At 51.1% G+C, this 24,171-nt stretch overlaps 10 protein-coding genes across 10 annotated transcripts; 5 read left to right on the plus strand and 5 right to left on the minus strand.

Moving 5' to 3' along the window:
* Positions 1–216: 216 nt before the first annotated feature.
* On the plus strand, positions 217–1,779 carry PV10_06915 (Grx4 family monothiol glutaredoxin). Its single transcript, XM_016371764.1, has 4 exons — positions 217–996; positions 1,061–1,159; positions 1,217–1,331; positions 1,389–1,779. Exons 1-4 carry the CDS (start codon positions 449–451, stop codon positions 1,458–1,460), a joined length of 834 nt encoding a protein of 277 aa, XP_016221096.1. The 5' UTR covers positions 217–448; the 3' UTR covers positions 1,461–1,779.
* PV10_06916 (uncharacterized protein) lies at positions 1,719–4,351 on the minus strand. Its single transcript, XM_016371765.1, has one exon. It carries the CDS (start codon positions 4,018–4,020, stop codon positions 2,224–2,226), a length of 1,797 nt encoding a protein of 598 aa, XP_016221097.1. The 5' UTR covers positions 4,021–4,351; the 3' UTR covers positions 1,719–2,223.
* A 665-nt stretch (positions 4,352–5,016) lies between these two features.
* Positions 5,017–7,660, plus strand: PV10_06917 (uncharacterized protein). The gene is made up of 4 exons (XM_016371766.1): positions 5,017–5,573; positions 5,631–6,276; positions 6,329–6,912; positions 6,966–7,660. Exons 1-4 carry the CDS (start codon positions 5,391–5,393, stop codon positions 6,987–6,989), a joined length of 1,437 nt encoding a protein of 478 aa, XP_016221098.1. The 5' UTR covers positions 5,017–5,390; the 3' UTR covers positions 6,990–7,660.
* Positions 7,595–9,404, minus strand: PV10_06918 (uncharacterized protein). The gene is made up of 2 exons (XM_016371767.1): positions 9,250–9,404; positions 7,595–9,076 (listed from the first exon to the last, which is right to left on the minus strand). The coding sequence occupies exons 1-2, from the start codon at positions 9,335–9,337 to the stop codon at positions 7,674–7,676; spliced, it is 1,491 nt and encodes a 496-aa protein (XP_016221099.1). The 5' UTR covers positions 9,338–9,404; the 3' UTR covers positions 7,595–7,673.
* A 350-nt stretch (positions 9,405–9,754) lies between these two features.
* Positions 9,755–11,349, plus strand: PV10_06919 (uncharacterized protein). The gene is made up of 3 exons (XM_016371768.1): positions 9,755–9,972; positions 10,075–10,146; positions 10,266–11,349. Exons 1-3 carry the CDS (start codon positions 9,943–9,945, stop codon positions 10,407–10,409), a joined length of 246 nt encoding a protein of 81 aa, XP_016221100.1. The 5' UTR covers positions 9,755–9,942; the 3' UTR covers positions 10,410–11,349.
* PV10_06920 (uncharacterized protein) lies at positions 10,601–15,053 on the minus strand. Its single transcript, XM_016371769.1, has 2 exons — positions 11,295–15,053; positions 10,601–11,216 (listed from the first exon to the last, which is right to left on the minus strand). The coding sequence occupies exons 1-2, from the start codon at positions 14,796–14,798 to the stop codon at positions 10,791–10,793; spliced, it is 3,930 nt and encodes a 1,309-aa protein (XP_016221101.1). The 5' UTR covers positions 14,799–15,053; the 3' UTR covers positions 10,601–10,790.
* A 244-nt stretch (positions 15,054–15,297) lies between these two features.
* On the plus strand, positions 15,298–17,293 carry PV10_06921 (uncharacterized protein). Its single transcript, XM_016371770.1, has 4 exons — positions 15,298–15,527; positions 15,595–15,692; positions 15,747–15,916; positions 15,966–17,293. Exons 1-4 carry the CDS (start codon positions 15,521–15,523, stop codon positions 16,939–16,941), a joined length of 1,251 nt encoding a protein of 416 aa, XP_016221102.1. The 5' UTR covers positions 15,298–15,520; the 3' UTR covers positions 16,942–17,293.
* PV10_06922 (uncharacterized protein) lies at positions 17,079–18,403 on the minus strand. Its single transcript, XM_016371771.1, has 2 exons — positions 18,180–18,403; positions 17,079–18,105 (listed from the first exon to the last, which is right to left on the minus strand). The coding sequence occupies exons 1-2, from the start codon at positions 18,217–18,219 to the stop codon at positions 17,195–17,197; spliced, it is 951 nt and encodes a 316-aa protein (XP_016221103.1). The 5' UTR covers positions 18,220–18,403; the 3' UTR covers positions 17,079–17,194.
* A 1,542-nt stretch (positions 18,404–19,945) lies between these two features.
* PV10_06923 (uncharacterized protein) lies at positions 19,946–20,935 on the plus strand (the record flags this gene model as incomplete). The annotated part of the gene is made up of 3 exons (XM_016371772.1): positions 19,946–20,032; positions 20,091–20,579; positions 20,652–20,935. 3 exons carry the CDS (start codon positions 19,946–19,948, stop codon positions 20,856–20,858), a joined length of 783 nt encoding a protein of 260 aa, XP_016221104.1. The 3' UTR covers positions 20,859–20,935.
* PV10_06924 (uncharacterized protein) lies at positions 20,889–24,036 on the minus strand. The gene is made up of 4 exons (XM_016371773.1): positions 23,429–24,036; positions 23,212–23,370; positions 21,616–23,156; positions 20,889–21,560 (listed from the first exon to the last, which is right to left on the minus strand). Exons 1-4 carry the CDS (start codon positions 23,448–23,450, stop codon positions 21,366–21,368), a joined length of 1,917 nt encoding a protein of 638 aa, XP_016221105.1. The 5' UTR covers positions 23,451–24,036; the 3' UTR covers positions 20,889–21,365.
* Between the last annotated feature and the right edge of the window lie 135 nt (positions 24,037–24,171).

The following is a 24,171-nucleotide window of genomic DNA, read 5'->3' on the forward strand; positions in this document are numbered from 1 at the left end:
ACCCCGCGGAGATTTGCAGGTGGTTCGATAGATCCATGAACCGCCACCATGCCTGTACTCCATGCTCCTAGAGCCCAGATATTGTATGCGGACTGAGCTTTCGGTAGTGGTCGACGGTGTACGGTGGAGGAGGGCATTCAATGCGGCCGCTTTAAGTATCAGAGTATGTCGCAGGCACTCCCTCTGGCGGTGTCACTGTCAGGTCGGTGGATAAACAACCTTAATTACTCAACTTTTGTAATTCTCCACCACCTTCCTTCCCATCTTGTGTTCTTTCTTGCGACTTGATCGTTCCTTCCTCGCCAAATCCCACGAGTCACCTGCACCTGCACCTGCACCCGCACCTGCAAACTTCATCTTGATCTCTATCTTCACCTCGCGTTTTCCATCATCGACCTCTTCCGATTCTGTCCTCGTACCGTCGCCTGTGCTGAGGCAAATCTCTGTCATGGCTTCTCTCATAGAGATCCAGTCCGAAGACGTGTTCGATGAGTCCATCAGGGCGGCCTCACCCAACACCCTCTTCGTCCTATACTTCCACACTCCATGGGCTGCACCATGTGCACAAATGAACACCATACTCTCCACCCTCGCATCAACCTATCCCGCCAACGCTCCCATCAAATTCCTCTCCATCAACGCTGAAGATCTTCCCGACATTTCGGAAGCCTACGATGTCACTGCTGTACCGTTCCTCGTTCTCCAGAGAGACAATAAGACATTGGAGACAGTGAGTGGCAGCGATGCGACCAAGGTCCGCGCTGCCGTCGAGAAATACGCTGGTGGAGGTGGTGCTTATGCGTCCAATGGATTACCGCCACCCCTCCAAGCGGCGCCACAACAGCATGCGCATACAAATGGAAATGCTCCAACCACAACCAAAGATCTCAGCTCCTACGCACCTAAGCCCAACGACCCTCTGACTACAGCACAACAAGCGTCTCAAGAATCAAGGAAGGAGCTGAATGAGAGGTTGGCCAAGTTGATCAAGGCTGCGTAAGTTAATACGTGTACAGATTGCAACTCAAGGTCAGCTGCTAACACCGTCGGCTGTGCATAGTCCGGTCATGCTCTTCATGAAGGGAACACCTAGCGCACCTCAATGTGGCTTCAGTAGGCAATTGGTCAGCATTTTGAGAGAGAATCAAGTGAAATATGGGTACGGCGGCATTTCATCTAACCTCGAGTCGCTGACAATATCTGACATTTCAACTAGATTTTTCAACATTCTCGCCGACGATGATGTCCGAGAGGGCCTCAAAGTTTTCTCCGACTGGCCTACCTTCCCTCAGCTTTATACAAACGGTGAACTAATTGGTGGTCTCGATATTGTGAGTCTGGTTTCTGTTTAATGTAATCTCATCTCCGGCTAACCTACTTCCCATTAGGTGAGAGAGGAACTTTCTGCGGACCCGGACTTCTTCAAGCCATATGCCGCGCCGTCTGCAGCCACCGCATGAGTTCTGACGGGAACGAGGATGTGACCAAAGATTTTTGGAGAACGTGATGTGGCAAATGATACAACATGACACTGTGATCGAACCACTTGGGATAGCGAAGAGACAATGTATTGCAGCTTCTTCTAATGAGAAACTCTAAATACCACCCCACGAGCTCGCAAGCATTGCGCTGCAGACGTCGGAATGTTAGTTTGTTATTTAAAGGTAGTTCATGAGATTAGGAAACTTGATCAACCTCATCCTTTAGAAGGAATGCTCTGAGACTCTGCATAGATTCTGACCACCCGTCAATGTTCAAATCTATTGCGATGACTTTGAGGTGATCCTCAGACCATTCGCAGAGGTTGTTTTTATCTTGTCAATCTTATCTGATGGTGAATCTGATAACGTGTAAACCTTGGCCACTTTTGCATATCCCACATCTCACCCCTCATCTGATAAGTGACCCTCTAAGATTGCAATCTCTCTGCAGGAAAATTCATCCAATGTATAGAGAGCTCATGTGTATATGGAGACACTTTGGCTGGCGGGCGGTGCCTGGGGCAAGCAAGTCAAGATTTCCAAGTCCTAGGACAATAACATCACACCCCAAACTCAGGTGCTGGACAAGGCTCTGGGCACCGCCAAAGCCAACCGGCGACGTCTGTTTGCATGATCAAGAGCAAAATGGAGAATGGGTGTATGAAACTAGCTATCATATCCATATCACCACTACATGCCAAGTAGTATTTGGCAATTGACACCCAGTACTCTCTCATCAATTTCAATTTCCGAGCTCCTCCCTCTGGCCGCGGCGCGAGCCTCTCTCTGTTTTTTCATCAATATAGTAGGGGATCTTACGCACGGGATTTTCGACGAGATCGTCGCAATCTATCCCAGAGTCACCATACACGTCCTTGTAGATATGCCATTCTGGTCGGGCAATCTCGCGCGTATGCTCACCCTGCTGAGCCGTGGTGACCTGGGGCATCAAGGACATCATGCTGACGGCTTTGCTGACGAAGTCTTGATGACCCAAGTAAGCGCCGCGGAGCCAGCGTTTGCCGCTGTTGAGGTCGAATGAATTACGTGCGTGTACCACGCGTTGGTTGTCGAAGATGACGCACGTGCCGCTGTCCATCTTCTCACTATACACGTTTTCGACGTGGTTGAGGAGTTTGGAGAAGATGGCACTGGCGCGGATGAATTTCTCTAGTTTGGAGTGCGGTAGCGATGAGTCCAGGTTGCCGACAAATGGCGGTGACCAGTAGACGTGTTCGATCTGAGAAATCAGGTCTTGGTTCCGTGCGTGAAGCACGTTTTGCCGTGGAGTCGGATTGCGTGTCATGATCGTTGGTTTCGTGTCACTGTAGAAGAAGTTGTCGTTGTCATACTCGTATCGCACCGGTACGTCCATTAGTGTTTGTATCATTTCTGGTCCATTGTGCATTCGGGACATGATGTCGATGGCTTTGAGCGTGTCGGCAAAGCGTGACTCGCCACCTTCGCATGTGTTATGCACACAGTGTAGGAATTGGAGGCCCGGTGGATCCTTCATGTATAGAAGATCCATGTGGAATCCTAGATGCTTTGAGGTATAGGCGACGTTCTTGGCTTGCGGTTTAGACTTGACGTCCCAGGTGTTGCCGTAAAAGGTGTTTTGGAGCGGGCCAATGCGGGTGACAATGTTTTGGACTGACTCTTCGGCCTCGGGTACACCGTCGAGAAAAACAAGTCCATCTCGCCAGAGAAGATGAAGGGTTCGGGCCAGAGTTTCGTCATCACTCATGTAGTCGTTGAAGTCGATGCGGACGTTTTCAGCGGTGCGGAAGGTTTTTCGGGTCCACACTTTGCGAGGCCTTTCGTACATTTGCCACGCTGGGTTGCGGAAAGGTTGTAACAGGCGTGAGGTGGTGGCTTGGTCAAAGACCGAAAAGTGATTGGGTTGGACGTCGTTTTCCCATCCGATGATTGTCTTTTCACCGTCGAATGATTTGCTTGCCGTTGCGACGTTGATGTTGGTCGGAATATCCGAGTATTCGTAATTGCGTTGTCGGTCAGATGGGTCTACGCAAATGTCGCATTTGCAGGCCTCGCGAAGGAGAATCGGTGAGACGAGTGGTTCGGTGCTGTCTGCACTGGGAAACAGCTGACCTTTAGCCACCAGCTTCTCCTTATGAGATTGGGTAAGACCTTCGGCTCCATGATCGGATGATGACGAGGAGCGAGGGGGGTTTGGTGCCTGGATGCCGACTTTGAAGTTTTTTGAGTAGTTGTTGGACCGATTGTTGAGGGCTTCGCGGTGCTGATCCTTGGTCCAGATAGAATGGTATCGGAGTTTTGGCTTGACTGCTGCGTCGAGTTGGGATGTTTCATCATTGCCTAATTCCTCCACCACTTGGTCTCCATCTGCTGCTATGCCATCTTGGCTTGACTTTGCAAGTGATGGATTGTCTTCTGGAAAAAGAAATCTGGCTCTCTGGCGCTGTGGCCGTGCTGTAGGTAGAGTGAAGTTGAAAGCTATCCCATCCTGTGTTCTTTTGCGGACCACCAAAGGGTTGCTCCTTGGTATACGTGCCATGGCGACGGAATGAAAGAGACCAGAACGCGCTGATGCTGGTCTTCGAGCGACTCGGCTTCTGGGATTTTATAGTTCTGCCACTCAGGTGATAGGAGAGCTCCTGATTGAGAAACCAAGGAAAGAAAAAATCCCGTTCAAGTGTCCTGACCTAGAATGAATGAAAGTCTACCTGAAAAGGCCACTATAAAGTGAATTGAAAAATCCACCCAAGCAGTAACGGCAATAACTCGACAGAGAGTCTTGTCGACTCGGAATGCGGCAAGCGTTAGGTCGTATACCTAGGTTAGTGGTATGACTAGAAATGCATCGCAAGGCTGAAGTTCAACCTCGGAACTTGACGGTGGACGTTCGGTGTTCATTCTCAGTTCACGTGCGTGTGGTTCTTATTACTCGGCCAACTTTCCTTGGGCATGTGGTGGGATGAAGGCTGTAGCAGTACTTACTCCGTAGTAGTGAGGGCCCAAAGGGGCCTCGGGCCTCTGGCCGTCGCCACTACCTAAAGCCCCTAACGTAACTCAGGTTAGGTCCAGCGCGTATGCCCGAGGGCGCCCAAGACGCCTACACCGCACCGGGTCTCTTCTGCGATCCAGAGAGGCACATGCACCGCAATCGTATACTCAGTACGCACAGGCGATCTCTTGGCGGATGTCATGGAAGGCAGGTGCAAAACAAGGTTACACCTGCTACAGGCGCACTCTTCGCTCTGTGACTCTGCAGGTGCACGTACCTCACCTGCGCACCTGCCCGCCTCAAGTGCTGCTTGTTCGCATTCAAGCTCTTTTGTGGCCTTGTGGTCCGCCCTAGAATTCTGGCCTTTCTCCCACCCCCGTTTTAGGCCTTCGGGCTCCCACGGGGCATCGTCCTCCCCTCTCTGGTCAATCATCACCCCTATGACTAAGTCACCTCCGGTCTTTCACGCCTTGAGAGTCACGACCCAGTCTCCGGCCAGTCACAGCCACTGCATACGTATTTACCTAGTGACCTGGTCCTTATTCCACTCCACCTCTACTTCTGGGTCTCTGGCACGACACAACCCATCATCCCTGCTGAGGTTCATATCCTTCCATCCTCCATTTTCACGTTCCTCTGTCTGCTGCCCACCATAACATCTCCTGTTGGGCTTCCTCACTCCCTCCACTCCCGCATTCCCGTATCTGCCTTTGTCGCATCACCTTTTCACCGCTGACAAAGCCGTTGGGTCGCCATCGCCACGGTTCATCATCACCATCCACAGCCTGCCCCCCACCGATTGCTGCATGCCCACTGCCATCTCGAATCCGTCCTTCAACATCTCGCCTGAATCCTAACCGAATCTTGCTCTTGCAACTCCTCTCGCCCCCTTTCCTCCCACAAACACAGTGTCATGAAAAATGGTTGAATCAGAAACCGGAACTCCCACTTGGAAGTTCACCCAGTGTTTTGGCGACAAGGGCGACGTCGAGGATATCACCGAGGCCGACATCATCTCTACCGTCGAGTTCGATCACACTGGAAACTACTTGGCCACTGGTGACAAGGGTGGACGTGTGGTCCTCTTTGAACGTAATGAAACTGTGAGTACTCTCCTTCAGGTCTTGCTAAATCTCGCTGGTCGCTAACCCCTCTCATAGAAGAAGACCTGTGAATATAAATTCCATACCGAGTTCCAGTCCCACGAACCCGAATTCGACTACCTCAAATCCCTCGAAATCGAAGAAAAGATTAACAAGATTAAGTGGTGCAAGCGACAGAATGCCTCCCATTATCTCCTTTCTACAAACGACAAAACCATCAAACTTTGGAAGGTCTTCGAAAAGTCCCTTAAAGTCGTGGCCGAGAACAATCTTTCTCATGAACTGACCCCTGCTAACTCAGCCGGGGGAGGTGGTGCTCCACGACCAGCAAACCGTTTCAAGAATGCTTCTGAACTCAAACTCCCCCGAATGACCCATCATGATACTGTCGTAGCTGCCGTGCCGAGGAGAACATATGCAAACGCACACGCTTATCATATCAACAGCATCTCCGTCAACAGTGACGGCGAGACCTTCATCAGCAGCGATGATCTTCGCATCAACCTTTGGAATCTCAACATCCAAGACCAGAGTTTCAACATTGTCGACATCAAACCCGCCAACATGGAGGAACTCACCGAAGTCATCACTGCCGCCGAATTTCACCCCCAGAGTTGCAACTGGTTCATGTATGCCAGCTCAAAAGGCACCATCAAGCTGGCAGACATGCGAGAGAGTGCTCTCTGCGACCAACATGCGAAGCGTGAGTTCCGCACCTCTTCTCATCTGACACTCCAAAACTGACTCCTGTCTAGAATTTGAACAAGAGGAAGACCCTGCGTCTCGTTCTTTCTTCTCCGAAATCATTTCCTCCATCTCCGACGTTCGCTTTTCTCACGACGGCAGGTATATCCTATCACGAGACTACCTGACGGTCAAGATATGGGATGTAAACATGGAGAGGCAGCCCGTCAAGACCATCCCCATTCATGAACATCTACGTCCTCGTTTGTGCGATACGTACGAGAACGACAGCATCTTTGATAAGTTTGAAGTCGTCTTCAGTGGGGATGGGAGCAACGTCATGACTGGAAGCTACAACAACAACTTCATGATTTATCCCTCCGACCCTGAGCAAGAGACCGAAGTCGTTCTTCAAGCCGACAAATCAGCCTTCAAGGCTAAGAAAGTGGGAGTGCCCACTCCCATTAACGCAACGAGTCCTAACGGGACCAAGAAGGGTGGATCGAGAGCTGGCAGCCCAGCTGGAGGAAGCACTGGTCAAGGTAGTAGGATGAGGAAAGAGACTGATGCTGATCAGATCGATTTTAACAAGAAGATTCTTCACATGAGCTGGCATCCATTCGAAGACAGTATCGCCATTGCCGCCACCAACAACGTAAGTCCCTCTCCTAAATCCACGACAGGCCTGAAATTCTGACTTTCTTCTAGCTCTTTGTCTTCTCGGCTCTTTAGGTACCTGCACGGCACTCCGCTCCATCCATTGCATTTCTCCCCTTGCAATGATCCGGTGCGTGCCCTCTCTTATTGCGTTCCTCACCATTTCCACGCACATGGCGATCTCGATCCCCTCCACCCGATGTCGACGTCGCCAGCAGCACTCGGTACCACACAGGGCCCTCGGAGTCGTTGTTGCGCCGGGGATTTCAGGCCCTGCTACAGACCAGGCTGCCGTATGCAACGATGCCAGATGATTACAAGATTGAACGTCTCACGGTGTTGGTTTTTTGCACGAATGGAAACATTGTCTTATGGCTTTGACATGGTTGGATTTGCAATGGATGACGCATGAGACTTAGACGGAGCTTGGAGCAACAAGATTAGATGGTCAACAAAGACATGCCCACCAAGGGACGAGACTGAAGAACCACCGATGCGGGCCACATGACTGCATCGCCAGCATGTAGATGAGGGCCGACGGGTAGGATGCATTGGCGGCTGTGCATGGTGCAGTGACGGTATTGGGAGCCGCGCACGGCGCAGGGCAGCAATGCAGCTTCATAACCCCAGCGAGACCAAAAAGCACGTTGAGATTAATCAAAATAAGAGACCAAGATCATCGTGACTAGCATGTATAAGGTCTTCGTAATTAAGCAAAAGGGTATCGTCTAAACTTGATTGTGTCCATATCCATATCGCTCATGACACGTGTTCAGGAGTGCTACCAAAAGACTCTAGGCCGCGCTCCGGGAGAGGATTCTGGTATCGACTTGTCCCATTTGCATTAGGTACAGCAGTAGGGACGCCATCACCAACCACGGTGGTGCGAGGATCACCGGTGCCAGTTTGCTCCACCCCACGTGCTTTCGCTGTGACAGCCTCGAGCTCCTGCCCAGCCTCCTCCAGACTCGACTGAATATGCTTCTGACTGGCCACGACATCGACCTGTTCAGCCCTGATGTCGGCTCTCCGCTTGAGGATCCTCGCTCTCTCCATCTCTAAACTCGACACCATTTCCCTGAGGCGCGACAGTCCCACGCTCAATTTCGGAATCGTCACCGTCTCACGCGGCTGACGCGGTCGGTTGGCTTGTCGAGTATGTGATCGGTGCGATTTAAGGCCGTCCATACCATGGTGTGTCTGGCTAAGCTCGTAGGCCTGGTGCAGTTCATAGTCCGAGTCGGATCCAGCGTCGTCTGAATTTGAGTTGTTGGAGTCCATCTCATAATTGCCGTCGTCGTGCTTGTGCTGCCGACCACCTGATCCTTCGGCTTCTTCGATCATGGTCCGTATTGCGTCTCGATCCCGTCGTGATTGCTCCTTCAGACCCTTCCGCGATAATGTTACCCTCCCAGCGTCCTCGACAAACGAGTCAAACCCTTCCGCGATATCTTCATCTTCGTGCACCAGTCGTGTGTTTTTCTCGCGGTAGATATTGTCGCTGGCGGGGTGGTATGAGCCCACCTGCATACGTCGTGGCTTGAATTCGCCGTCTGAATCATAATCCTCGAGTGAGACAAAGTCGGTCGAAGATTGCCCGCCTCCCGTACTAGCAAGGGCGGCATGTTCCTTGGCCAGACGTGCACGTCGCTCCTTCTTCTCGCGGATCTCGGCAAGACTGGGGATTCGAGAGCTGGATGCGGATTTGCCGAATTTCGATTCGAGATCAAGTGATAGAGCCGTGGACGATGTTTCACGAGCCGGGTCAACTAGGTCGAGAGATGGACTGTCGTCGCGGCTCAATGAGAGGTCACGCGGCGTGGATGGCGTGGAATTTCGGAGTTCGTCTAGATACGCCTTGTTATAGGTCGGGCGACCGATGCTAGAGGACCGGCCTCCCTCATTGCCGTCGTCTTCAAGATCCCGGTCTATCGAGCGATTTTGGAGCGCCTGTGTCGCAGCGTTGGACAGACCCAGTCGTGGCGGTTTGTGAGGCGTTGTTGTACTTGATGGAGTGCTCCCAGACTGCTGTACCGTTGATCTGCCCGTATCGCGATTGGATTCTTGATCATCCCCATCTCCACCAGGGTTGAAAGAAACTCGTAGCTTCGACTTGTTCTTGGGCAAATTGCTGGCAGGACGCCGTACTACGGGGCCAGTATCTGTAAGTGAGGGCTTTGGTCAGCTCAGCCAATCTGTGCGCATCCTAGATGGGAAAAGGACGAAACCGTCAGAGCACAACCAAAGCAACCATGGAAAAACAACAAATGGGTATTGCGAAAAGTGGCAGAATTGCGAGGGTTCAAGGGAATGGAAGCACGAGTTTTCAACATACCTTGATCGCCGTCTTCGTCTCCATCGTCTTCTCTTTCGCGCCGTGAGATGACTTTGGGCTTCCGCCGCCCACCGAAGAGCGTGGCCATAACCTATATGGGTGATTTGCTGATGTAGAGAACAGGTTCTTGAGTCGTAGGACTTGTTGGTTTGTTGTCCCGCATTCAATCTGTCGCACCCTGCCTCGCATAATTTGATCCGAAGTTTTTCCGAGATCTGGTACGGCGGAGCGTGTGATACATCACCACCTCGCCTGATTTAAACACATCATAAGAAAACGAAATCAGACAGAGGATTGGTAGGGCAGGCATGACGCGAGGTCGTGAACCTGGGTTAGTCTGCGTTAGGCATTTCGATGACCTTGATTGATTCTCTTGCTCCCCTTGCACCACCCTCGCAATCTTGGGCATCAGGCAGACTGTCATATCACGTGAAACTGAAACCCCCAAAGTGGACTAGCTTCTGTCAAAATATCTCCTACTCCACACTCAACTGTGTTGCCAGAACCGCAGTGAACAATATAATAACGACAGTCTCTCACCTGAATACGCTCTAATTGTGACCTTTGACACTGCGCAAGCCGTTCTCACCAATATCCTACCGGATTCAAAGATCTCTCGCCGAGTTCACCTTAGTCCAGCCCCGATTCGCCCGTCCTACACCCCGCCGCAGCCTTCTCATCTAACGCGCAAAGATGCCTCAAGCACAACCCGAGCTCAAGAAGGTGAGCCACAACCCATACGACTCCGTCTCTCCTTTGGATTTCACCTCTTCTAGCCTCCTTATAGTCCTGCTTTAAACTTGCTAACACCTTTGTGGAATATAGTATATGGAAAAGCGCCTGTTTGTGCAGCTCAACGGCAATCGAAAGGTTCACGGAGTCTTGCGAGGTTACGATGTGAGTCTTTTGCTCCCCTCTCACGCGTCTCGAAAGCCCACACCTATTTAATCGGAATGGTCTGTCTTGTTCTTCATGTGACTGTAGGCTGACCAGGTGCCAAATTTTTAATCTCTTAGGTTTTCCTCAATATTGTCCTCGATGATGCCCTCGAAGAGAAACCCGGCGGTGAACGCGAGCGGTTAGGCATGGTTGTCATTAGAGGCAATTCCGTTGTCATGCTGGAAGCCTTGGAACGTATGGGAGACGACAGAAGGGGATAGATCCCTTCAGATACACGATTGACGAAGCCTAATCTTGCGCGGGGATTAAATGAGGAGGTTTGACGGTCGTGTGCTCAAACACCAGCTACTGGGCTCCTCATTTTTAAAGAGCTCCAACGTCCTGAGTTGGGATCTCATGCTACACATGTGGTCGACGTATCCTGCTCAGCGCGGGACATGGGGAAGATTTCGATGGTACCTGCGCACGAGTACAGGATAACGGACTGTTGTACACGATTGAAAAGGCTATCTATGGCGTTCGAAGGCCGAATACGCGGCCGACAACGGGCGCTGTCTTTGAATGGCAACAACTCGATCAAAAGCGCTACACAAGGACCGCTGTCAACAGGGACACTAGAGCCTTCAATCCCATGACTTGCTCTATTTATTCTGGGAGCTCGAGTTTGAACTTGAGCTCGGCTTGAATTTCAGCACGACTCGACCGGGTGTGGCAGTCGTGGGCGTTGGCGTCCTCGCCGCAGACTGTGGGACAACAGCAGGAGGTATCAATCTTGGAGGCGGTGGCGGGGTTGGGGTCGCTTTGGTGCCTGCACCTGAAGATTGACCCGATGTACCAAATTTCAGCTTGAGCTTCAAGCCGCCGCTTCCATTCGGTCCTGCTGACGTCGGCGATGGCCCTGGTATGCTTGGTGTTCGTTGCAAGGGCGGCGGAAGAACATTGTACTGCGACTTTTCCAGTGGCGGAGGCAGAGTTTGGTACTGTTTAGGAAAGTTCGAGGCGGTAGACTGCCATTTTGGCACAATCTTCTGTCTCACTTTGTTGCTCTGCTTGAACTTAAGTTTGCCCTGCGATAGAAAACCAGAATTAGCATTTGCGCGCCTGACATGGCTTCGAATCTCCGTTGTGATGATATGAAAACTTACCTTTCCTAGATTCTGTACCTCCCAGTACCGTGGCAGCCGTAGCACTACCTTCATCTCATCCACGGGCTCATAGAGCAATCGACAGAAGTCTAGCAAGGTTTGCAGATCTTCTAGGATAATTTGATCGTAGCAGATGGCATTCCACAGGGCTGCTTTCAATGGCTGAAAGTCGCCGAGTTCTTTCTTCAATGCAGCAACCGCTCCTTCGATGGTCGAACGACGTGCAATCTCCAATTGATGATCCGCAGCATTCGATTCCGAGGCATCCTCAATCACAAGGCCCTCGCCCACAGGCTTCCCCGTGTCGACTTTGATGCCAATGGCCCGTTTGGCAAGCACTTTGCCAAAGCCGTGGTGCAGGCTCTGACGGATCCAAGGCGAAGGGTCGGCGACCATACAGTATAGCAGATATCGCAGAACTGAGGGTTCATCGAGCACGCTGGGTGTCAAGAGGACAGTGTATGCTGTCTGGCGCAGCATTTCATAATTACCAGGTCGGGTATACTGGAGGAAATGAAGTGGCGAATGCAGCCCAATTCCAGCTGCCGCGAGCATGGCTTGACATTCGAGAGCGGTTCGAGAATAGAGGTTCTGGTATGAACTAGTCCACTCATCCATTCGGCGGTAGCGGTCGATTTCTTCCAGAAACTGACGTTCAAAGGCGCGAAGCTCATGCATTTTGTCTTCCATTTCGTAATCCATATCGGCATCGTCATCTGTCTCAATGTTAATGACTGGTCGGGCGATGACGGCGGCTGTGAGAGCCTTCATCAGCCTTGAAATATAGTAAGCATCTGAAAATTCATTCGCCGAATTATCGTTGAACTTCAGCTTGTCCAGCAAGAAATCTTTGACATCCTTTGCCGTGTGTCCCTTGGAGTCACGCACGTTAGCGATGGCTTCGACGATGTCACATTGTATTCGATAGCCTTGCTGGTCTGAAAAATCGTTGGGACGTGTCATTGCAATCCCTTGATCTTTGATGCAGTAAAGCTCCTCAAAGGCCTTTCGCAAGTGGAAAAGGCCCACGTTTTTGGCGTCGCCTTCGTTCTTTGCATGCTTGACTAAACCGTGGGCAGCAAGCGAGCGAACTCCATGAAAGTATCGACGATCCATCAGCGTGCGGATGAATATTGATGATATGAGAGAGGTGGGCGGATAGAGAGAAAGGTGGCGCACTGCCTCGAGTTGGGCAACGACGTCTCGGTCTTGTTGCAGTTGAGAGGCGAACATATAGCCGGGCATTTGGAGATTGATACGACAGATCCATTCAAAATCTGCGTCGAGGCGAATCCATTCATATGATTCCGAGTTCATCCTCTCTTCGTCATCAACACTCCAGTCAGTCATTCTCCAATTCTGGACATCTTCCTCGCTCTGCAAGACGTCACCAAGGCAGTAAACCAACGAGTCACCTTCTTCATCAGCCCCTTCTGCTGCCGCCTTTGTGCTGGCACGAGCTCGCTGTTTCTTGCTCCGCTTCAGGCGCTTGTACTTTGTGTTATAAGGGATGTCAAACTGAGTTGAGGCTTCCTTGATTTCCACAATGTGTTCGTAGGGCGTGCCATCCGCTTCGTGGATCCTTATGGTCATGGGGCCAGTGAAAACAGGCTGTGGTTGAGCAGCGTAAACCGTCTGGTAGTCTTCTCGAGCATCGCGCATGAAAGTCTCGATATCAAGCTCCCTATCAATACTGACTCCTTGCGTCTGCTTAATAAGCATTTCCACTACAAGTTTTTTCTTGTTGAATCTTTGAAAGGCTCCGAACCTTGGACAGCCGGCGCCTTTGACCCACTGCGTGATGAAGTCCTCGACTGAAGAATGATGGAACCGTTCGCAGGTTCTTTGGAAAAGTTCTGTAGATAAGGCGTTGTGAGGAAGATCTCCGGTTCGTGCCCGTGTCATAATCTTTGCCAGGATGCCTGGCATCTTCGAAGCACCGTGAGTCTTCGCAATGCGACGGTCCAGGATGAAGAGCACGACTGGTGATTTTAAGATCAAAAAGTCGTACTCGCTGGGGTCAACGTGCAGTAGTGCACCCATATCGTAGATGGAAGGGCGTTCAATATCAAGTTCGTAGACGCGATCTGCCTGTTGCTTCATGTAATACCGATATTCATTGTTGCCGCAAAGGTCCCTCATGAACAGATTGGCAATATAGTAGGCTGCTCCCAGGATGACCCACGTATCGGGAGGTGTTTCTGCAACAATATTGATCCCGATCCACTGCGAAACGATGGCAAATGCTAGTTGTCTCATTACTTGCTGCGCAGGATCTACAACCTCTTCTGGGTACAGAATCCTTGTACTGCACATGGTGACGCCGGCAAAAATTGAGGTGTCGGTGTGGAGATCCTCCACAAAAACCATGGCGTAAGATCTGACGGGACAGGAAATGTATTTGTTGACGACGAAATCCATGGCTTTGGGCGTTGGGAGACATGTGTTCTTGGCTTCTTCGGCCCGGCCTGGCAGGCAGTATGCGAGCATTTCCACTGCATTTCTTCCCAATTCTTCTATCTCTTGAGCATCGCGAAGGTCGCCTAGGTTGATCTTCTCAAAAGGACCGATGGCAAAGCCCAGTTGCTCCGGAGCAAGCTGTTGAAGACAGGAAAACGACACAGTCTTCTTGGAGGTGTCAGTTTTGTCGACAATGTCATCAGTCAGCTCTCCCGAACAAATGACGACCATCTCAGTGGCTTCGTAGCCCTGGCGAGGGCCACTCTTGTCGGAGCCATCGACATTGTTCCTGCGATTGTTGGCTGGTGATATTTGGTCGATCGCATCACCGACGGTGCGAGGGGATCTGATTGAGATGTCCCAGGTGCATCGACTGTTGAGCAAGTCCACACATGGAAACAACGACGAAGCTCCACCTGATGACAGCCTCTTCCTGGTATAAGCATGAGGCCATCGACCGGTGCCTCGCTTGCCTACCACAAACTGGACCGACTCACGGACATGGGATGATTCAAACTCGATGAAAATGGTCAACGGCGTGAATCTTGCGACGGTGGTATCGGACAAAGCTTGGGTAGCTTCAGGTACGGTGGCGTTTGCGCTTTGGCTATCCTGGATCTTGATGAGATTGGCTGATTGAGTATGGATCTCTGCAATGTTGACAGGTACGATACGAATTTTCTTTGGAAGAGTGATGATGATGTCGGGATCAGGTGGGTTGGCGATTGAGCCAGCAATCTTCTCGGTGAGAAGGTGGTGCTGATTGACGCTACCATTGCAATGGAGGGCAAGCTGATCACATGGATCCTGGTGTCGCACGGAGGAAGGGGGCGTGTTGTTTACCAAGACTTTCTTGATGTTGCATTGTCGACCATGTAATTGAATCTCTCGTAAATCTTGTGTGTCTGGATAGATGGTGATTTCGGTAGTTCCGCTGATTTGTTGATCAAAATTGAAGTCGAGGTCGATCTTTTGATGCGCAACTGTGAACTTTGGCACAATAGGCTCAGCAGCCGGCTTTCCAGATTCGGCGCTGTTCATCATGTGAGCTTTTCTGGAGGATGGGTATCAAGACTCAGGATGGGGCTCTCATCGCGCAAGTCTTCTTAGGCGCAGGTGCATGCAGGACATATCGCTTCCAAAAGGGAATGAGTCCAACGTGACGCGCTAAAGATTGATCTGGATGTAAGTATTCTCGCATATGCTAATTCCGCCCAATGGCAATGTTAGAACAAAGGCGCAAGATGTGATCTGGATGAAAAGAAGTGATGTTATGTTGTCGACATCGAAGTGGTTTCCCAGGTGTAACTTTGAGGAAGAAGTCACGCTGGTCGCTGGTCGTGCTTGCCTGCCTGCCTGCCTGCTCTGTACTGCACGTGACTTTTGCCATCTTTTGCGCATGCTGCATCAATGCTCCGTCGACCAAACCCACTCGGCGACTCACTCAGATTGTCACGGGAAAGTGGACAATGTCTTGGCAACGACGAATGCAGGACTAACGAGAAGCGCTTTCGCTTTCAACAATTTGAACGTCTTCCCTAGAGGCCACTCTCCACTTCGAACTCCTCAAGCTCCTCATTTCTAACCCCCTCTCATACCGAGTTCTCTTGAAGGAAATCTTGTCGACATTATTGCCATGTCACGCCTTCCGACACTTCTTAGACTCATCTGTACGTAAGGACATCAGGACTGCCCCTCGAGGCTTCTCCATCGTCGTCCAATCAACATCCAGGGTTTCCCCTCAACCCCCGGGAGAAGCGGTCAAAATGCCAGGTAAGAAGTGAAGCCTCAACAATCACAAATGGCCTATATCGGGATACTCATATGCATGGATAAACAGCCGATCCTCTCTCCGACGCGGCCATGGCCAATTTGAAGCAGTACAAGTATCAGAGCGTAGATAAATCATACGTTTCGAACTACATCCTACGACACTATGTATGCATTTGGCTTGGCAACACCGTCATGGATGCTTTCACTGACAAGATACAGTGGAATGGAGCTGTCAAGCTGTTGCCGATGTGGCTTGCTCCCAACATGGTCACCTTACTCGGCTTTTTCTGCATCTTGGTCAACCTCCTGTTGCTCCAGATATATATGCCTGATCTCGTAGGGCCTGGCCCGTCATGGTTGTACTACAGTTTCGCCTTGGGTCTATGGCTGTAAGTTGACTTTTGTCTTATGAATGCTGGCTCTTGACTCACTCCTCAGGTATTCCACCATGGACAATATTGATGGCAAGCAAGCCCGCAGGACTGGCACCTCAAGCGGACTAGGCGAGCTTTTCGACCATGGCATCGATTCTTTGAATTGTACACTAGCGAGCATGTGCGAGACTGCTGCTATGGGACTTGGTCCTAGCAAGACGGGAGCTTTCACCGCCATCATCCCAACCCTACCTATGTTCTTCTCCACCTGGGAGACCTATCACACGCACACTCTGTATCTGGGGGCATTCAACGGACCAACCGAAGGCCTTATGCTCGCCTGTACCGCCATGATAATCTCTGGTTACTATGGGCCTCAAGTCTGGGAGTACAAAGTGGCCAAGGTGGTAGGCTATGAGGAGTGGCTCGACGACATCAGGTTTCGAGATCTCTGGGTGCCTATCATTTTGATCGCCTTCTTCACTGCCCATCTCCCGGCATGTGTGTACCACGTGGCCAAGGTCCGACGACAAAACAACCTCCCTCTAGCGCCCGTGTTCCTCGAATGGATTCCCATGATCATCTTCACAGGGTCGTGCGTGGCGTGGATTGGCTCACCCTATTCCTCCATCCTCCCTGAGAATCACCTCCTCATCTTTTGCATCACCACATCATTTGTCTTTGGGCGTCTCACCACCAAGATCATTCTGCATCATTTGACCAAGCAGCCATTCCCGTACTGGACAATCTCAATGCTTCCGTTGGTGGGTGGGGCTATCCTGGCTTGGCTGCCCCTTTTTGGGTTGCAACCCATGTCGCCGGCATTCGAAAGAGCGTATATCTATGCGTACCTCCTGTTTGCGTGTGGGCAATACTTCACTTGGGCAATTAGGGTGATCAATCGAATCTGCGATGTTCTGGACATCAACTGCCTCACCATCAAACAAAAGAAGAGCGATGCGACAGAAGCGTCGACCTGGCCTGGAGAAAAGAGCGCTTCGGCCAACGGTCACATTAGAGAGACAAAGAAGAAGCTATGAAACACACTAGGCGAGCTTGGGAGGAATTGCACAGCGACCGGATGCAGAAAAGAGAGCCTGGTCAACATTACATTGATGACGGCTGCTCGACGTAGCGGTGTTATGAGCATTGGTCTTGGATAGACAAAAAGCGACGATGGAGTTTATCTTTTTTGCTCAAAAGGAGCCTTATCACGACGCCTCGCTTTCAACAGCAATGGCAGCCTATATACAAACATGTTCACAATGGGGACGAGTCAACAGCTGAAGTTCATCATTCCGGCTGTTGATCTTTGAACTTGTCTTTTAGAGTTTGGACGTCAAAGCCGCATGCTTCTGCTCTGAGGACAATGGCCCGCGCCTTGCCCTCGACTGGGGCGTCAATCATTTTTCCATCCATAGCCCACGCGCCTTTCCCTTGCTCTTCGGCCCTCTTTTGTGCAATGGTGATCCTCACCGCCCACTCCACCTCCTTCTGGCTTGGGCTAAAGATGGACTGCGCTGTGGCGACCTGGCTGGGATGAATACATTGTTTCCCATTATAGCCCATGCCCTTGCCTTCCTCGCACTCTCTGACTAGGCTTTCTTGGTCAGCCTCGGACCGGAAAGCCGTGGCAACCAAGTCAATGGTACTGGGAAGGTTGTATGCCCTCGCAGCTGTGGCGATCATCTGTCGGGCGTAGAGGAACTCGGTCAGAGATGGTGTGCGCGTGATACTCATGTCTAGAGCGAAGTCTTCGGCGGCGAAAGTCAGCCCCTGCAGCAGATGGGGAGCAGCACGACAAATCTCATTTAGATTGATCAGAGCTTTGGCACTTTCGATCAATGCAATGACATTTATCTGTCCATTTTGATCCGCAAGTTCCTTTGGCCGTGCATGGGCTAGAACATCGCTGATAAAGGTCATGTCACTGGCGGACTCGACCTTGGGCACGACCAGGGTGGTCAAGTTCTTGGATTTAACCACCTCTTCCAAGTCTGCAAGAGCCAGCCCTGAACCCACGCTGTTGATGCGCACGGCGCGCTCTTTAATACCGTTAGGGATTTCCTGGTCCAAGGCTTTGCGCACAAGTGTTCGGGCTTCGGCTTTTCGACCAGGAGTGACGCTATCTTCGAGGTCGTAGGCAACGCAGTCGACATTCAGACTCCGGGACTTGTCGAGAAATCGTTGTGAGGAGCCAGGCACTGCGAAGAGAAGAAATCTTAGGGTTGTGCTCAATCGAAAGGGTGGTGAACGTTTTAGGGATTTATAAACTCACCGTAGAGCATGGCTCTTCTGATTACATTCTTCGCCGCCATCTCTGCAATGTCTTGGATAAGTACTGCGCTGTGCGCTGTCACTGAATCAGCGGTGGACAAGTTATGCGTATAGGGCGACAGGAATCCAGCTCGTATGCTTGAGACCGAGGTCGATCAGACTAGGTCAACATAGAGACTGTAGGATATGACATGGAATGCACCACATATAGTCCTTTTAAACGCGTGAAGTGAATAGTTCATCGGTATCATTTGACGAGATCTCAGCAACAATCAATGAATCGAGGAATCAATATGCGGGGAAAGCAGGACCGAGTTCGGAGTTGGCGTGGCAGGCACCGTGCGGGGAAACTCGACTCGGCAGTAGATATTCACGCGTAAGCCCGAAGAGAGAAAATATTACTGGAACAAATCTCGTTGATCAAAGAAGCCGGCGCGTTAATAACAGTTACCCAAGTTGTATTATACAGTCATAAGTTCCTAACCAATTCCAACTCATCTCGATGGATCAACGACTCCTACTGTTGCTCCACTCCAGGGGCTTTCGTAGGTTTCAAGGTCACTTGCGATGAAGTCTGCATTCTGCTCAAGCGTGGTCTGGTACCGCATCCCATTCATGACTGCCACCAAGGTTCTTCCGATCAAGGGTATGTACTTGACCCAGGAGTCTCTCCATGACGGTGGAGTCGTGGCACTGGCGACCAGCTTCCCACTACCCACCGTTGTAGGAATATCAAAGTTTGAGGACTCGGGGATCATTGTGCTTGGACATAGCATCGACCAGTCGAGCGTGTTTGGAGTCAGCGATTTCAGGAGGTGCACGTTCTGACGATGCTCGCGATAAATCGGGATACTGCCCAGTCTTAGTATTCCCACAGACCTGCTCAACGGCATCAAGAAGACTTTGGATCAGGAACCTACTAATCAGAGAGCATCGACTGCGATCCAGGGTAGTACAAGACTCCCAGTCCACCCAAGAACCAAGCTCTGAGAGGTTTGTGTCTGTCTGACCCGGCCTGTTGAACCGCATGGACCACAGCTTGAAAGATCTTTGGCAGTTCGCTGGTACCCCAGGGTGCCATCGCAGCTAGCCCTGCAGTGTTGACCACGGCGTCACATCCTGTGTCTAAGATTGCCTTCTTGATTGCGAGTTCATCCTTGGCATCACCCTGAACTACGTTGATCTGGTGATATACTGTCGGTGGCAGGAGAGATTCGAGTTTGTTTGACGACCGCACGTACGCCACCACCCCATGGTTGTGAGTGAGTAGCGCTGGGATCAGACGAACCCCCAAATTGCCCGTGGCTCCGATGAGAAGGACCTTCATAGCTGAGAGTAAATTAGTTGCATGGGTCGAAAGACTAGATGCTGAGTGCCCAGTGCACAGAGTTCAGACGGTGGTACAAGTATTTGCTCGAAATCATGATGCCTGTTGATCCAAAAGTTGGCCAGTACCGAGTTATGCCGCCTGCGGAGTACCATTGTCCCGTGCCTCGAGCTCTACCCTGGAGTACATGTCTGGGGGAACCACTCAGAACTCGTGCAACTCACTCAGCGCTGAAACTCTCGATCGATTTACGCCCGGAAGTGATTTATAATGATGCAGTCTTCCAGGCAGTCAGAATTATACCAGTGACGTGATTCCTGTTGCGGCGATGTTGTCGGGGAGGAAGGTGCAATACTTAAGTATTGCAATGACTTGAGGAAGGAACAAAGTACACGTGCATAGTACCTGTCTTAGCTAATACGACTTCAATATCAAACAGCATGCCCTCTTCCTCCTCCTCTTCATCCCCTTCTCCGTGGGCTGACCAGCCGTTTGAGCTGATACCAACCCTTGAGTTTTCCAACAATGTGCGTCATGACATCCTTCTCTTAGAGGAAAATACTCGACTCAAAGCCATCCTCACAGACATCACACGCCGCCAACTATGTTGCAACACAAATGGCCCTGGCCCACAATGGCATCCTTCGGGGATTGAACTCCATCTCGCTCCAGGCGACTCATATTCCAGCCAACGATGTGATTACGGTTCGTGACTTCTTGACATACTGTCAATGTTGGTGCGAATCCATGCATCACCATCACGACGCCGAAGAAGCTGTCTTCTTCCCAGTCATCGAGTCGATATCTGGAGTTCAGGGACTCATGCAAGCTAATGTCGAGCAACATCGGGCTTTCTCGCCGGGATTCGACCGCTTTCATGAATACTGCCGAAGATGCCCTCCCACCGAATATGACGGAGGTACGATGACAAAACTAATACAAGGCTTTGCCGAACCCTTGACAAGACACCTGCATGACGAGGTCGAGACTCTGCGGGCTCTTGACCAGTATGACAGCAAACAAGTTAAGCAGGCATACCAACAGTTAGAGAAATCCCTGATGGCTACGGACAATGTGAGAGGCTCTATCAGCTCATTGACAGACAGACAGAAATCATCAAGATCACTGACTTGTTCATGCACTTAGCATCGGATCGCTCCTCTTGTATTTGGGACCGCGGACCGGACCTTTGAAGGCAGCATCCACAACTTCCCCCGTGTACCATTCTTTGTTCCTTGTGTCATTCACTACTGGTATGGCAGACGACATCGTGGCGCTTGGCGCTTCAATCCTTGCACGATATGGAGGGATCCACGAGATTTGGCCTTTACCAGTGCACCCACAGCAGCTTGAAGGAGACACTATGCTTGTAACGCTGTCTATGGGCATGCAGTTGGTTCCGCTATTCACACGTTCCCTGGTTATACCCTGACGGGCTCTGGCTCAGACGGCTGCACGTGTTGATACCCTTACCATGGAGAAGGCATCTCAATGACGATCTATGCGATACGACCGTAGCAAATACAATAAACGGACAATCAGACAGGTCTTTAGCCCTGTTCCAGAAATGACTCCTATGCGATCTGACTTGAATTTCTCCACTGGCAAGCCACCTCTTCTAAGTCCCGTTTCGGCGAGGTAAGCAACAGAGGCAGCCACCCTGTGAGGCTGTAGAGTGTGGAAGCAACCCAATCCAACCTATGTGCCATGTACCTTTCCCACCTGAAAAAAAAACATCATTCTCTGTTTCTTTCTTGTGCTGTGTGCGGCCAATGTTGAAAAGACACCCATCAATGCGACAACTTCGGTTTTCATCCCTTTCGTAGCTCATCAAGGAAAAACACGCTCGATTCTCGGTGGTCAATGCAGCTGATCGAAGGAAGGATCCCTCACACTGCCACCTGCGTCTCCCAGGCCTGCAACTGGCCGATTGTACGACCATCCTGCAAATTGCTGCTGCATTGTCTGGGAAAGCATGGGTCCCTCCACGAACGAGTCCTTGGGCACCTCGGACGTGAACTCCTTGTCGAAATTGGCCGTGTCTCTCGCGTCCACCTGCGGTCCACGTTAGCAACATCCGGCTGGCTGGTCGGCAACGGCGACAACTTACCACATTGGGCTTGAAACTCGGCTCATACTTCCTCTGTAGGAGCTTCCTCCAGTCGATTCCAGCAAAGAAGTGATGCGCCTTGATCTCGGCTGCACCACCCGCGCCTAGTCTTCGCTCAGGGTTGCGGTCTAGTAGCTTCTGTAGCAGGTCTTTGGCGGCCGCAGGAACAATCTCGGGTCCGGGGAAATGCAGGGGTTCTTGAAGGATCTTGCGGTACATCTCATTCGTGTTCTCGTCATAGAATGGCGGTAGACCCGTGAGCATTTCGTACAGCAAAACACCTAGCGTCCACCAATCGACCGTCTTGGTGTAGCCATGGCCGAGGAGGAGTTCTGGTGCAAGGTACTCTGGCGTGCCACAGAATGTGTTTGTCCGATCTTCATCCTTCATGTCCAGCTTGCATAGCCCAAAGTCGCATAGAGCAATGTGTCCGGTGTAGTCGAGCAAAATGTTCTCGGGCTTCAAGTCACGGTAGATGACCTTGAAGCCGTGCAAGCATTCCAAGGCGCAGAGCAGCTCTGCCGTGTAGAACCTCGACCGATTGATGTCGAATCGCTGCTCTTTCTGAAGATGATGGAAAAGCTCTCCTCCATTGACAAAGGCCAAGACAAAGTAGAGTTTATCCGGCGACTGGAAGGAGAATTTGAGAGGCGTGATGAAGGGATTGTTGATTTGGGCGAGGACCGACCTTTCGGCCAGGGTGTGCGCCACTTCGGATCGAGAGATGATGTGAGCCTTTCTGATGGTCTTGAGGGCGTATATCCGACCTGTGTCTTTTTTCAGGACCTGCATCACCTTGCCAAAGCTACCGCGCCCAACCACTTTCAGCAACTCAAAATCGTCCATTGTGAGGCTGCCCTTCCTAGTCTCGACGTAATTAACGCCCACTTTGATGGTACCGGTTCCGAACTGGACGTCCAGCCATTCCGTTCCGAGTTGTCCTGCCTGTTTCTCCGAGTGAAAATTGGCCTCGTCCTTTTCGTTTTCTTTCTTGCTCTTTTTTGGGTCCGGGACGAAGGTACGAGCCTCCTCGAACCTCGGGGTAACCCTGGCTCCACCAAGAAAGATATCCTCACTTCTCCCCGCACCTGGTCTGGCTGCTGGGTTACGCAGATACAGTTGCACACTTAGTTCACATACCCGTGAAACATCGAACTTGAAAGAGGTATTGTCACCAGCCCACAAGGGATTCTCGGGAGTGCCGGAAACGGCGTCGACAAAGACCTGTAATTTGTCGAAGTCCAGAAGAGCATAAGGGAGATATTTGCTGTTGTACCTGCCGTGGATGGTGGGGGCAGAGTTGATGCCTCCATGGGTGGAAACGGGACGATTCGACTGGGCGTATGATCCTGCTATCGACCCAGCAGCATATGAGGAACTTGGTCTCACCGATCCGGACACACCTGGCGAGCCATAATGGCTGCTAAAGACTGATTGATATTGTTGTGGCAATGAAAACGCTCTCCCCTCGTGCAATGTCACGATTAAGATACCCGGTTTCGTTTGCTGGACGGGCGGTGAGGCCAAGCTCTCGGAGGCGGCTGTATCATTGTTAGAACTGAATATTTGTCCAAGATTCGAGGTGTCTCGGCTCACCAATGCCATTATTTGATGATACACTAACATTGCTGGGGGTTGTGGTCAGGTCGGGCGTGTCGGCGGAGTTGGCTGGATGCTCCTCGCCTTTAATGGTCGAGGTCGAGGTCGAGCGGCCAAAGCCACTTGTCAGAGGAGCCAAATGAGTTTCCTTGAGTTCTATAGTTGCGTTAGTTATTTCCCAAGGTCAGGCCGCCAGGATTTGAAATCGGCCTACTCTTGGTCAACTTCCACGACATAGCTGAGGCTGGAAGTGATAAAAGATCGAAGGGTCGGGGGGAGCGAGTAACGGAGGGTCGGTGAGATTGGGGGAGGGTAAGAAGAAGGAGGTAATATAATTCCTAAGGAGTGACTTGATTGTTGGAGGACGAAGTTGATTGACCGTCTGTCTCGTGGGTTGGGATCGAAAAGGCGCAGCCAGAAGTGCAGGTGCTGGGCGCGGGTGCACAAGCCTCAATAGGTGGGGTTGAAATGTGTCGGGCGGAGAGTAAATGGCAGTCTAAGCTCGACGTAGTGCGGAGAATGGGGGGTCATGAAGGTTATAAAGGATGATCGAGGGTAATAAGAGGGGTGCGATTCGAGATTTGTGCAACAGACGGAGAGGATAGTCGAGGAAATAAAAGGGAGAATGATATGAGACTGGAAGTAGATAGATAGGGCAGCTTTGTCACCTAAAGGAAGTGAGTGTTTGGAGATTGGAGTTTCAGGGGTGGGACTCTGCTGGCTCAAACAACAAAACAGAAAATGAATCTCTAGCCCAGTACGATGAGAGCGGTCTACGTAGTAATGTTATCTAGGTTGTCTTGGTAGTGATTTCTCAGTCACCCTCAGCAAAACAAGAAAGTGTTTGGCGGGGGACATCGTTCGAGATCTTTAAAAGATATCAAGCTGAGTACACCCTAAGGGTCACTGCGTCGAGCATGAAACTTTAGGTACCTACCTAGGTACCTGTATGTACGG

This window comes from Exophiala mesophila, assembly GCF_000836275.1.
Source record: "Exophiala mesophila strain CBS 40295 unplaced genomic scaffold supercont1.5, whole genome shotgun sequence".
Classification (NCBI taxonomy): domain Eukaryota; kingdom Fungi; phylum Ascomycota; class Eurotiomycetes; order Chaetothyriales; family Herpotrichiellaceae; genus Exophiala; species Exophiala mesophila.

Excerpts from the sequence above, each read along its gene's own strand:
- PV10_06918 (XM_016371767.1), bottom strand. The coding sequence starts at position 9,337 with ATGGCCACGCTCTTCGGTGGGCGGCGGAAGCCCAAAGTCATCTCACGG. Across the intron at positions 9,077-9,249 it reads AGACGAAGACGGCGATCAAG|ATACTGGCCCCGTAGTACGG; the intron begins GTATGTTGAAAA and ends CCTCACTTACAG.
- PV10_06917 (XM_016371766.1), top strand. The coding sequence starts at position 5,391 with ATGGTTGAATCAGAAACCGGAACTCCCACTTGGAAGTTCACCCAGTGT. Across the intron at positions 6,277-6,328 it reads CTGCGACCAACATGCGAAGC|AATTTGAACAAGAGGAAGAC; the intron begins GTGAGTTCCGCA and ends ACTCCTGTCTAG. Across the intron at positions 6,913-6,965 it reads CCATTGCCGCCACCAACAAC|CTCTTTGTCTTCTCGGCTCT; the intron begins GTAAGTCCCTCT and ends ACTTTCTTCTAG.
- PV10_06922 (XM_016371771.1), bottom strand. The coding sequence starts at position 18,219 with ATGGCGGCGAAGAATGTAATCAGAAGAGCCATGCTCTACG. Across the intron at positions 18,106-18,179 it reads CAGAAGAGCCATGCTCTACG|TGCCTGGCTCCTCACAACGA; the intron begins GTGAGTTTATAA and ends TTCTCTTCGCAG.
- PV10_06915 (XM_016371764.1), top strand. The coding sequence starts at position 449 with ATGGCTTCTCTCATAGAGATCCAGTCCGAAGACGTGTTCGATGAGTCC. Across the intron at positions 1,160-1,216 it reads GAGAATCAAGTGAAATATGG|ATTTTTCAACATTCTCGCCG; the intron begins GTACGGCGGCAT and ends CATTTCAACTAG. Across the intron at positions 1,332-1,388 it reads TAATTGGTGGTCTCGATATT|GTGAGAGAGGAACTTTCTGC; the intron begins GTGAGTCTGGTT and ends ACTTCCCATTAG.
- PV10_06921 (XM_016371770.1), top strand. Across the intron at positions 15,693-15,746 it reads ACTACATCCTACGACACTAT|TGGAATGGAGCTGTCAAGCT; the intron begins GTATGCATTTGG and ends GACAAGATACAG. Across the intron at positions 15,917-15,965 it reads TTCGCCTTGGGTCTATGGCT|GTATTCCACCATGGACAATA; the intron begins GTAAGTTGACTT and ends CTCACTCCTCAG.
- PV10_06920 (XM_016371769.1), bottom strand. The coding sequence starts at position 14,798 with ATGATGAACAGCGCCGAATCTGGAAAGCCGGCTGCTGAGCCTATTGTG. Across the intron at positions 11,217-11,294 it reads AGGTACAGAATCTAGGAAAG|GGCAAACTTAAGTTCAAGCA; the intron begins GTAAGTTTTCAT and ends TTTCTATCGCAG.
- PV10_06924 (XM_016371773.1), bottom strand. The coding sequence starts at position 23,450 with ATGTCGTGGAAGTTGACCAAGA. Across the intron at positions 23,157-23,211 it reads ATCATCAAATAATGGCATTG|CCGCCTCCGAGAGCTTGGCC; the intron begins GTGAGCCGAGAC and ends ACAATGATACAG. Across the intron at positions 21,561-21,615 it reads CGAGTTTCAAGCCCAATGTG|GTGGACGCGAGAGACACGGC; the intron begins GTAAGTTGTCGC and ends CGTGGACCGCAG.
- PV10_06919 (XM_016371768.1), top strand. The coding sequence starts at position 9,943 with ATGCCTCAAGCACAACCCGAGCTCAAGAAG. Across the intron at positions 9,973-10,074 it reads CACAACCCGAGCTCAAGAAG|TATATGGAAAAGCGCCTGTT; the intron begins GTGAGCCACAAC and ends TGTGGAATATAG. Across the intron at positions 10,147-10,265 it reads GAGTCTTGCGAGGTTACGAT|GTTTTCCTCAATATTGTCCT; the intron begins GTGAGTCTTTTG and ends TTAATCTCTTAG.
- PV10_06916 (XM_016371765.1), bottom strand. The coding sequence starts at position 4,020 with ATGGCACGTATACCAAGGAGCAACCCTTTGGTGGTCCGCAAAAGAACA.